General features: G+C 34.4%; 3 protein-coding genes and 2 non-coding genes across 5 annotated transcripts; all 5 read right to left on the bottom strand.

The window, feature by feature from the left end:
- Nucleotides 1–2,570: 2,570 nt before the first annotated feature.
- On the bottom strand, nt 2,571–5,503 carry BGL22 (Bgl22p). The gene has a single exon (XM_020222505.1). It carries the CDS (start codon nt 5,174–5,176, stop codon nt 2,732–2,734), a length of 2,445 nt encoding a protein of 814 aa, XP_020078023.1. The 5' UTR covers nt 5,177–5,503; the 3' UTR covers nt 2,571–2,731.
- Nucleotides 5,504–5,681: 178 nt separating this feature from the next.
- On the bottom strand, nt 5,682–7,984 carry HYPBUDRAFT_135823 (uncharacterized protein; the record flags this gene model as incomplete). Its single annotated transcript, XM_020219585.1, has 2 exons — nt 5,682–6,309; nt 6,397–7,984. 2 exons carry the CDS (start codon nt 7,982–7,984, stop codon nt 5,798–5,800), a joined length of 2,100 nt encoding a protein of 699 aa, XP_020078022.1. The 3' UTR covers nt 5,682–5,797.
- A 267-nt stretch (nt 7,985–8,251) lies between these two features.
- On the bottom strand, nt 8,252–9,395 carry HYPBUDRAFT_152209 (uncharacterized protein). Its single transcript, XM_020220892.1, has 2 exons — nt 9,314–9,395; nt 8,252–9,183 (listed from the first exon to the last, which is right to left on the bottom strand). Exons 1-2 carry the CDS (start codon nt 9,333–9,335, stop codon nt 8,291–8,293), a joined length of 915 nt encoding a protein of 304 aa, XP_020078021.1. The 5' UTR covers nt 9,336–9,395; the 3' UTR covers nt 8,252–8,290.
- A 378-nt stretch (nt 9,396–9,773) lies between these two features.
- On the bottom strand, nt 9,774–9,844 carry HYPBUDRAFT_t46. Its single transcript has one exon. It is a non-coding gene; the product is annotated as a tRNA-Gly (tRNA).
- Nucleotides 9,845–9,866: 22 nt separating this feature from the next.
- Nucleotides 9,867–9,938, bottom strand: HYPBUDRAFT_t45. Its single transcript has one exon. It is a non-coding gene; the product is annotated as a tRNA-Asp (tRNA).
- Between the last annotated feature and the right edge of the window lie 550 nt (nt 9,939–10,488).

Below are 10,488 nucleotides of genomic sequence, written 5' to 3'. Positions count from 1 at the left end.
TCATTTTGTTGTTCTTCTTTTTGTATTACTTGTAAAAATAGGTATAACTAGCGAAGATATCGTAGCTTGGTGGGATTCCACAAAGTATTACTCTAGTCAGGGGGTCTAAGAACAACAAAGATCATTTGATTTGTTCATAACTTTTCGTTAAGCCATGACGACTCGAGCAACTCTAGAAACACTGGATAAAGGAGTTGTTCGTCTCAAACAGTGACAGGACCCTTCGTGGTCGGTAGTATCATAGCCTGGTCTACTGTCAGTTTGTTTTGCTTTTCAGTGTTTTTTCTTCTTCCTTGCTTTGTCTGGTTTCTGATTGCTTATAACTATATTGTTAATGGGGCATTCCCCGTCAAAAATTGTGTAAACAAAAATAAATATGATTAAACATAGAAAATTTTATGACTCCTCCTTGGCCTAAATTCAATTAGCAACACAGTTTCCTTCAACTCTTCGGATATTTCAGGACGTCAGGGAGTTAATCAAAGCGATCAAGAAATTAGAGTCGTTATGCATGGGAGACTTTTTTTTTTTTGCAAGTGCAACCGTGATGAGCAATAGACAGGACAAATATTCAGTTACAGGACCAATCTCTATAAGGCTGAAACTAGTACACAAACGCTTTGACGGAACCGAAGATGGGTCTCCATACGTGACTCCATCATGATCAACAGAACTCCACCACTCAACAAGCTCTATTTTTGTTTTTGTTTGTATGGACAATCCCGGAAACCCATGACTTTGACACCTATCAGATAGTTTATCCGAAAAATTAGCTTAGGGTTCTTCCTTATTCGGTTAATTAGCTTTGACTTCTTTTCTTTTTGGAGGCGTTTTCGCATTTTGCGTTTTGCGATAAAGGATCCGACTAATTAGTTTCACGAATCATCCTCAACTAACTTTTCTTGTCTTCCTATTTGCTGAATTTCATCTTTAACGAGATTAAGCCTTATTGTTAGTAAGACTAAATGATATCTAGACCTAGACTATTCCTCGAGGTTTAATTAGATTAGATTATAGCCTTGTTAAGGTTCGTCTCGAGGGAATGTTTTTTTGTTTTTTTTTTTTGTTTTGTCAACTTTATTCACTTTATTTTCATTACTTTGTTTATTGCAAGTCTCGAACAATAACTACACCTAACTATTACCATTGCTCCTCTGGCCATTGGCTATATCTTGGCCTTAACTGCCCCAGGGTACTCGTCCCATAAACGTGTTTATCCCAGACAATAGCCCCTTGAGTTTTAGATAACTTATCGCTCAAAACGTTATCGTCTACACGACTCTATAACCAACGTTCCTTGGTTAACTGTGAACTAGTAATTAGCAAGCTTCTAGAAACATGAGATATCGAGAATTGGGAAATTATAAAGATAAGCTCATAGCCATCTGATCGGGCCCCTAACTCTCGTAAGAGTTGCTTTTTTCATAAGAGAAATCCTCGATATCCTCGAGGCATAGTCTGGTACCATGGTAATCGTTGCCAAGGATAACTCATTGTGATTCGGGCAATGATTGATAACCACTATCAGCTTGTACTTTTTAAATAGTAGCAGTAGTTTTTTATGCTGGTTTTGCTCATAAAAGTCTTCTATCGATTTTTTTTTTTTTGATAGCAGTAACTCAAGTTGCAACTTCCCTCAACCCGCAAGTCGACTGTGGTTCCCCAATGCACCCGGCTGCCTCCTTCAGCCGGATATGGAATTCGTAAAAGGAAAAGTTCGTAATAATCCCTAATCTCACCAGTTGCCTCTTACCCCCAGCTATCTTTGTCAACAGCCTTTTGCTTGCAGCCATCCATGTTGATGGTTTGATGGTATAGATTACACCCCCATCAGCCTGTCCCGTGCTTCTCCGAGTGCCCCTGACAGCGAAAACGCATATTTGATGCTCGCTCTTTTTTATGCGAATAAATAAACAATTGCAGTCAAAAAAAATAAAACTGCTGCAAAAGTCGTTTCTTGTTGCGTTTCCCAAAACGACCATTGCGCTTGTACTTTATATAACCTCTTTTTTTTTTTTTTTTTTTTTTTTTTGTTTGGTTTCTATTTCTATTAGACGTTTGTCTACTGAACAATTAGTGATCTCCATGGAAGATCATGGCTCTACCATTGTACCACGGCCTCGCGAATGCCAACGTAAAGGTGCTCGAGGTTGCTAGACTGTAATTTAAATCAAAGGACTGGTGCAAGAATGCGGTTAAGCTATCTCGACTAATAATGCAGTTTCCCTCCTAAGATCTGCCAAAGGGAAGCCACTTACTAAGGTCAGATTACCCCTTGGATGAACCCCCTTGGTCATATGGCTCCTGATACCAGATTGGCTAACTGCAAAATGATTGATGCAAAAAATGAAAAATTGGATGAATGGATAAACTACTGATTCCATACAGTTTCCGAATTTTTCTTTTGACAGGTATTGTGGATGTCTGAACGCTTATACCAGTTATTTCAATTTAAAAATAAAAAGATTTTATTAGATTTTGTTACACCTACAACAACTATAAAGGTAAATTTGAAATATGCTATATTATTCATAGCATTCTTGAATAGAGCTTTGGTTCAAATGTACATTGCATAAACCAAATCAATTCCACTCATGACCTTACATGAGTCTTGACATATTTTTTTGCAAATACCACCTTCAAATAGCAAGTCTTGCAGTGCATTGAACATGCAAACATAAACCCCTTATTCAAAAAGCCCATTATGATAGTTGGATGAATAATTGCTTCTCTAACAACCAATATCAATTTCACCACATAATTCAATTTTTCGACTAGAACTAGCGAGGTATACTTTGTAAGTACCTGTTTGAATAATCCACTGTTGCGATTCTGGATCCCAAATACTCAAATCTCTTCTTAATAGATTGAAATTAACGCTGGCACTTTTACCTGGCTCAATAAATACTTTATCAAAGCCCCTTAAAACCTTAGGCGGTGATGGGACTAAAGTACTAGGGAACTCAATATACAATTGAGAAACATAACCTCCTTTGTATTTCCCTTCATTCTTGATTTCAGCTGAAATTTGATACAAAACTTCCCATAATGATGGATTCCCTCCTAATCCACCTCCTGCTAAAGGTGGACAAGTTTTTTGATCAGGAATATATCCTTTAGGATATTCGAAACAGTCATTTTCATCTAATGTTCTAACATTCTCATTGTAAAGATAAGGATATATATATCCTGGAACTGGATCAAAATCATCATGAGGAAATAATGCGTCTTCTGGATCACATACATCGTCTTCAATTACATGGAAAATTGGTAAGTACTCTTCCGGATAAGCTAAATACTCCGATGGAGAATTGATTTCAATAATCGATAAATCGCAAACTTGAAATGTAGTATATGATAATCCATAACCAAATTCATACCTTGGTTTAATATTGTGTTTATCAAAGAATCGATAATCTAAATATATATCCCTATCAAAAGTATCTTGTGGATCTTTACTTTCATTGATTTTATCAACTATTGGAACATAATGTTGTTTTTTCTTTGCAATCGTAAATGGTAATTTCCCTGAAGGATTTACTTCTCCAAATAATACTTCTGCAATGGCTTCTCCAACAAATTGACCCAAAGGTGCAGAGTAAAGAACACCTATAATATTATCATGGTCAATCCAAGTCTCCATATCTACTGGACCAACAGAATTGACTACTACGATAGTCTTATGACATCTATCAGCAACATGTTCAATTAACTCATCCCCATTCAACCAAAGTGATAAGTTCTTTCGGTCTCCATAATTACCATCAACTTCAATATACCCTTCACCAGAGTTGGCATTCACAAATACAATCGACATATCTGCATACTCGGCATAGTCATCAATTTGGTCAAAATCCCAGGAGTCTGTTGAAAAATCAACAACCATACCTTCTTTTCGGGCTCTTTTCGAAATAGCTTCATATGGAGTAATCACATAAGGATTATTGACCGCTGCAGAACCCCATCCTGAAGTTAGAACCCCATCAACACATTTTTGATCTTTACAATTAAAACCTTTGGGATCTGGACCGGCACCTAAACCAGCTATAAATAGGCGTCTGATACCATCACTTTTTGAAATTGGTAAATTGTGAGCAACATTTTTCAAAAGAACAATTGCTTCTCTAGCTACGTTAAGAGCAGTTTCATCACTAAACTTTGATCTGGCATCTAAATGCCAATTTTGTTGTACTATTGATCCAAAATGTTGATATGGATATTGCTGACCATAAGTATGGTAAGTCCATGAACTAAAATTTGGTTCATCATCTGTCGATGGAAGTTTACAATTATCAATTGCAAAAAATGGAGCAATAATTCTAGTTACCATATCATTAAGTCTCCATTGAGGTAAAGTATAATTATATACAGCTCTTGTCAATAAAGGACCCCAATAAGATTTCCCAGTTAACCAATCATCAAAGATTTCACCTGGCATCGTCATATCAAGACCAGCTAAAGCAGAATAAACACCAGTATGTTGAGCGCCCCAATCAGCCACTACAAAACCTTGAAATCCTAATTCCTCCTTTAATAAATAATTTATCAAATAAGAATTTTCACAAGCATAAGTATTATTAACTTCATTATAAGAACACATGACACCACCAACACCTGATCTTATACAATCAGCAAATGGCCATAAATAGATTTCATGCATAGCTCTATCACCAATATTAGAACTAATTGAATCAGCCAAACAATCCCAACCATTTTCGTCCCATTCACCAACTTGACGAAAATGTTCTTGTTCGTTACCTATTAAATGTTTAACGGTTGCAATAACACCAGCATCTTGGATTCCTTCTACCGTAGCAGCACCACCAACTCCTTGTAAATATGGATCGGAACCAAAACTTTCCCAATTTCTACCACCTTGAGCTTTTAACCCCATTGGTCCAACAGTAGGACCTAAAACAATATCAACCCCCTTTTTTTTATGTTCAATGCCTATAGCCTTACCTCTCAAATACATAAGACCTTTATTAAATGTTGAACCAGTTGCTAATCCAGAAGGGAAATTAGTAACGAAATCTGTAAACCTAACCCCATTAGAACCATCTTGAAGACACAAATTAGAAATACCCAATCTTGGGACAGAACCAGTATTACCTATACAAGGACCTGATCCCCATCCTGTACCAGTTGTTAAGTTTACTTTTTCGGGGATAGACATTTTCTCTACAATTTTTCTGGCTTTATCATAGGCTTTCTGCCAAATATGGTCTATTCGACCTCCAAGCGCTAAAGAGTTCGATTAGTATAACGTGTTGACCATTGTCAAGAGGGTATCACGAACGAGTTGGATAATAAGGAGTAGTATAGAAGTGTTCCGAAGGATGATCGTCCTTTGCCTGATATAACAAAGGCAGTTCTTCATGTAAAGAACGCTTCTCGATAGAATCAAGAGTATTTACGGTATCATTTTGTACATGTTCCACTTGGTCAGTGAAGCCGGATGTCTGGGCGACAGACAAAAGACAGCATGCTAGCGTTACCTTCGTCCAAATCATTTCGAACGTTATTAATGATTATCAAAAGTTGTGATTAGAATAAAGAAGTTATTGGCGGCAAAAAAGTGCTGATGTTTTTTTTTCTCAGGGTTTTAATTTTGATAGTAACCACAAAAGGCAAAAGGTAAGGACATTACATGAATTGGAATACTGAAATGGAAAACAGGTAATTATACAAATGGTACATGATGCTATATAGAGAGAAAAGAAAAAAAAACATGAGGGTATAGGAAACAAAGTAGTATAAAGTATTCTAAAGATTATAGAGTAAGTGATGCATAAAGTTATTGGAAGCCTTCGACTTGAACTTGAACTGGGGTCATAACATTAGGAGCAGGACTATGAATTGAAGTTGTATCGATATCAAGAGTAGTCATTGTGCTTGAATGTTTCAAAGATCTAGCTTGAGAGGGAGAAGGAGTCATTGTAGGATTGGAAGGAGAAGGAATTGGAATTGAATGTCTAAAATTTTTTGAGCTATAGGATTGATCTGAAGGTTCAAACGGTTTATGTAGTTGATTTGGTAGATTTTGATTATTAGCCAAGGGGAACGAATGTTTTTGATTAACTGAAGAAGACGAAATGATGCTGATATTATCAGAAAGTAATATTGGGGAAGAATTTGATTGAATTGTACTTGTTGGAGACGTATAAGTTTTGGGAGTAGTTAAAGTAGTTGAAGTAGTTGTATATTTTGATTTTTTCAAATTTTTCATACTTTGATTTAAATTGAAAGAGGCAAAAGGATCAATCAAGTCATTTATATCACTTGTTGATTTACTATTTTTAGTATGACCTTTATTATTAATTGATTGTAATTTTGATTTAGCATTATAAATTTTACTTGATTCAGTAGCCTCAGCGTTCCCATTAGATAATTTACTGGTAGTAACACTCATTCTTCTTGGAGGTTGAGGAATAGATAAACTATTTCTTCTATTAAGATCAAAGAATTTTTCTAAAAATTTGAAAGAAGATTCAGCATCTAATAATAGGGCACTTTCAAAATATCCCGGTCTTGAATCATCAATTTTAATATTATTTTTATACTTAACCCCATTAAATAGATTAAATAAATCAGTTCTATAACCTTTATGTAAATTATTACCAGATAAATAAATATTGGTTAATTTATCTGAATTTTTAATAAATTGAATAATTAAAGGTTTTAATAATTTGATATTTGATAAGTTATTTCTTCTTAAATCAATTTTTTCAATATTAAATAAATTTTCAATACCATCAATTTCAATTAATTTATTATTATTAAAATTAAGACTTGATAAATTTTTCAAATTTTTAGGTAAATTTTTCAAATTAGTAATATAATTATCACTAAAATTTAAGTATTTAATATTAGTTAGTTGATCTAATCCATCGGGTAATTTATCTAATAAATTTCCTGATAAATTTAACTTAACTAAATTATTTAAAGGTTTAAAAACATAAGAAGGAATTGAGGTAATTGAAGTTTCTGAAACGGTTAATTGTTTAATAACTGACCATTTATTTTCCGGTAAAATTTGATAATTTTTTTCAATATTTAAATCATTTAAAACATCTTTTGGTATGGAGCCAGCTCCACCAGTTGTTGTTGCTCTCTCTCTTTTTTGTTTAAATGCAGAGTTATTAATATTAAAAGAATAATCGTTATAACTTTGAGAATGATTATGTCCATAAGTATAATTTGTCAAATGATAATCTTGTAACCATTCAGATTTTCTTGATTGTTTATGATTTGAAAATGACGATCTACCTAATTCATCATCAATAACTAGATTAAAGATTATTTCTGCCAAATCATTTACTTTTGAATTTCTAATAATAAGGATTCTTAATTGTTCACTTAAAATATTCCATCCAAATATTTCAATTGGTTCATAATCAACCAATTCTAATACTTGTAAATTTTTAAACATTTTAATTGGAACTGAAGTATCACAGGGATATTCTTCATAGCCATTAATATTTGAAATCTTAGTATTTGGACTCAATATTAAACATGGTATTTTAGTAAATGATGAATATAAGTATCTTAAATCTTTATTCACTATTTTAGGATCTTTACTAAAAGAAAAATTTCTCCAATAAACTGATGCTGAACTAACTATTGATTTCATTGAATTTATGGATGAAATTGACTTGGCATCGCTTTCGAAATTTTTCGATGATCTTGCATTATTAGCCATAAATGAAATAAAAGTTGGTTCATGATTAGGATTATCGATTTTTATATTTAATGGTCCAACTTCAACCCCTAAATTTGATGTTTCGATTTTTTCACTAACACAATAAAGATGATGAAGACTGAAACTTAATCTTAATGGTTTTAACTTTGGATTTATCTTATTTTTAGAAAAACAAAGTAATCCATTTGCTAATGATTCTTCATTTCTTCTAATATAAGCAGAAAGTCTTTGAATATAAACATCACATTCGATAGAAGTATCATTATTATTAATTGACCCCATTGTGATTCCTAGTAACTTGAGTGGTACCTACTCTCTAAGCCCAATCACCCTGGGACCTTGACAGAATGAAGAGAGTTGTAATGGTTCATCAAGTTTTTTTTTTCCATTTGTTTTGATTTTTTCTTTGTTTAACTTAGCAACGCCAAAAAAGATAGCAAAAAAAAAAAAAAAAAAAAAAAAAAAAAAAAAAAAAAAAAATTCTCTACTTAGACTTATAACGTTCAGGAGTCGCATTTTGCAATCTTAACTATTAGAGGATTACAATAAGGATTGGTATTACAATACATAATACATTAGATACATAGACTATTCATTGGTTGCGTCGGTGGATTCACTTGATCTTTCATTACTATTTCTAACGCTAACCGCACACGAAGAGCCGTTGGCCACGCTAGCACTTGGATGCACTGATAATCTTTCCATTATACTTGCCGGAGGAATACCGGTGGTGCTACAATTGGTATCTAGACTTCTTCTTCTTGCTCTTCTCAGAGAGCTGGCCAAGGTAATGATAGACTCACTATCTCTTTCGCCTCGGGTGCTATCTCTTTCGCCTCGAGTGCTATCTCTTTCGCCTCGGGTGCTATCTCTTTCACTTCGGTCATTTCTTTCACTTCGGTTTATTTCATTTCGGTTTATTTCATTGAGATTGTAAGCAACACTGGGGGCAATTGATGTTTCTGCAGTTGATGCAACGTAAGAATGGTTATCGTGATTCTGGTCTCCACTCAATATAGAAGGAGATTTTGTTGAAGGTACTGATACAATTGATTTTAAAGGTATGGTACTGATATTATCAGAATGAGTGGTTAATTGATCACTACTAAGAATGGAAGAGCTTCTATAACCATTTGCGGAAGAAATATCTTCAGAATCACTTTCATCTTGTTCTTCATTATACGATGAATTACTTCTAAATGAGGATTTTCTTGCATCTTCTTCAAATTCAACAACCCGAACTGGACCAATGTCACGATGTGACTGGCTATTGTTATTCCCCAATTCATTACTCAATGGTTTTATTCCAACACTGCTACTGGGTGTACTATTACTTCTCCATCTGCCATTTACTTGTGGTGCTTCTTCAAATTGTTCATGATTAAAATTGGCCCCTTGTCGAGTTTGCCCTTGCATTAATCTCTTAACCCATCCAAATCTACCCTTCTGATGGCGTTTATCTGGAGCATTTTGTAAATTATCTAATGATCTTTGAGTTAGTAAAACTGGTTCAAAAGTTGTCTCTCCTGTCATGTTAATAAACGGTTGAAATTTGACATAAATAAATAATACAAACAGGAAACAAAAAGACTAGAAATTTAAGATACGTACCAGACTCTTGAGGTTGAGACATGATGTTGATTTGATTCTGGTGAAAACGAATACAAAAAAAAAAAAAAAAAAAAAAAAAATTATCTATTTTGGTGTGATCAGTTCGTCAATTCTTATCCTCGTCAGTTGTAAAGTAAAGAAGGGTGTGCGTGCTGCCTTCCGTATATAGATCTTCTGTTCAAGTCAAGTGGTTTTCTTCTAGACAACTCCTAATATCATAATACTAATCCATTTGGTTTTATTTTTATATTCAGGGTAAAAAACACCAAAAAGAATTCCTTTATTACGTTTTTTGTTTTTTTTTTCTCTCTGCGTCGTTTTTTTTGTGTAGCACACTTCGCCTGTTTACTTCGCTATGCTGCTCCTCTTACCCCAAGTTATTATACCCACGCTGTTAGATAGGACTGGGACGTGAGCGGAAACAGGTCAAGAATATAGAGCAGATTGGGCAAAAAAGAAATGCGCAAACCCGGAATCGAACCGGGGGCCCAACGATGGCAACGTTGGATTTTACCACTAAACCATTTGCGCAGGGGAATGGTAAGAGAAAATGCTCCGCGACGGGGAATTGAACCCCGGTCTACCATGCGACAAACGGTAATTCTAGCCACTAAACTATCACGGACGATTTCGTGTTCGATTTTGAGGCGTGGGTTTTGAGTTAATAGTGGTTTTATCCGGGTTTTTTTGGGGACATTAAAAAAAGCCTTTAACCACTCTAATCAAAGTCTGAATGTTTCAGCGTGAACCAATTGTTATCAAATATATGCGAGCATTTGGTTTGTCTCAATTTTCACGAGAAGAACCGCGAGAAGTGTTTTTCATTTCTCTGCTTTGTCAGACCTTGAAGGTCTGCAGATGATGTACTGGCCTATCTATATTGATAGGTACAATACATCATCAAATGAAGANATAAATTATATTTAAAGTTTGTGTCAATCCATAAATGAGGCATTCTGATAATGTGTATATATAAATAAATAGGCATTTCCATGTTAAATGGAAAAATCTTCTACTCGACGTGGGCCGTGGACCAAAGTGATGCTTCTAATTGGTTGAAGCATGGTCGTCGACCTATGGAGAGTTCTTTATATTCGGTAATAAATATTTCTATATAATATTTACAAATTGGCTTTGGATACTTAAGCTTAATCGTAATAAGTTATTTCCTCCCT

The sequence above is a fragment of the Hyphopichia burtonii genome (genome assembly GCF_001661395.1).
Source record: "Hyphopichia burtonii NRRL Y-1933 unplaced genomic scaffold HYPBUscaffold_2, whole genome shotgun sequence".
NCBI lineage: Eukaryota > Fungi > Ascomycota > Pichiomycetes > Serinales > Debaryomycetaceae > Hyphopichia > Hyphopichia burtonii.
This window is presented reverse-complemented; position numbering and strand designations above follow the sequence as displayed.

Coding starts and splice junctions, on each gene's coding strand:
- HYPBUDRAFT_152209 (XM_020220892.1), bottom strand. CDS start 9,335: ATGTCTCAACCTCAAGAGTCTG. Junction 9,184..9,313: donor GTCTCAACCTCAAGAGTCTG/GTACGTATCTTA, acceptor AAAGATCATTAG/ATAATTTACAAAATGCTCCA.
- BGL22 (XM_020222505.1), bottom strand. CDS start 5,176: ATGTCTATCCCCGAAAAAGTAAACTTAACAACTGGTACAGGATGGGGA.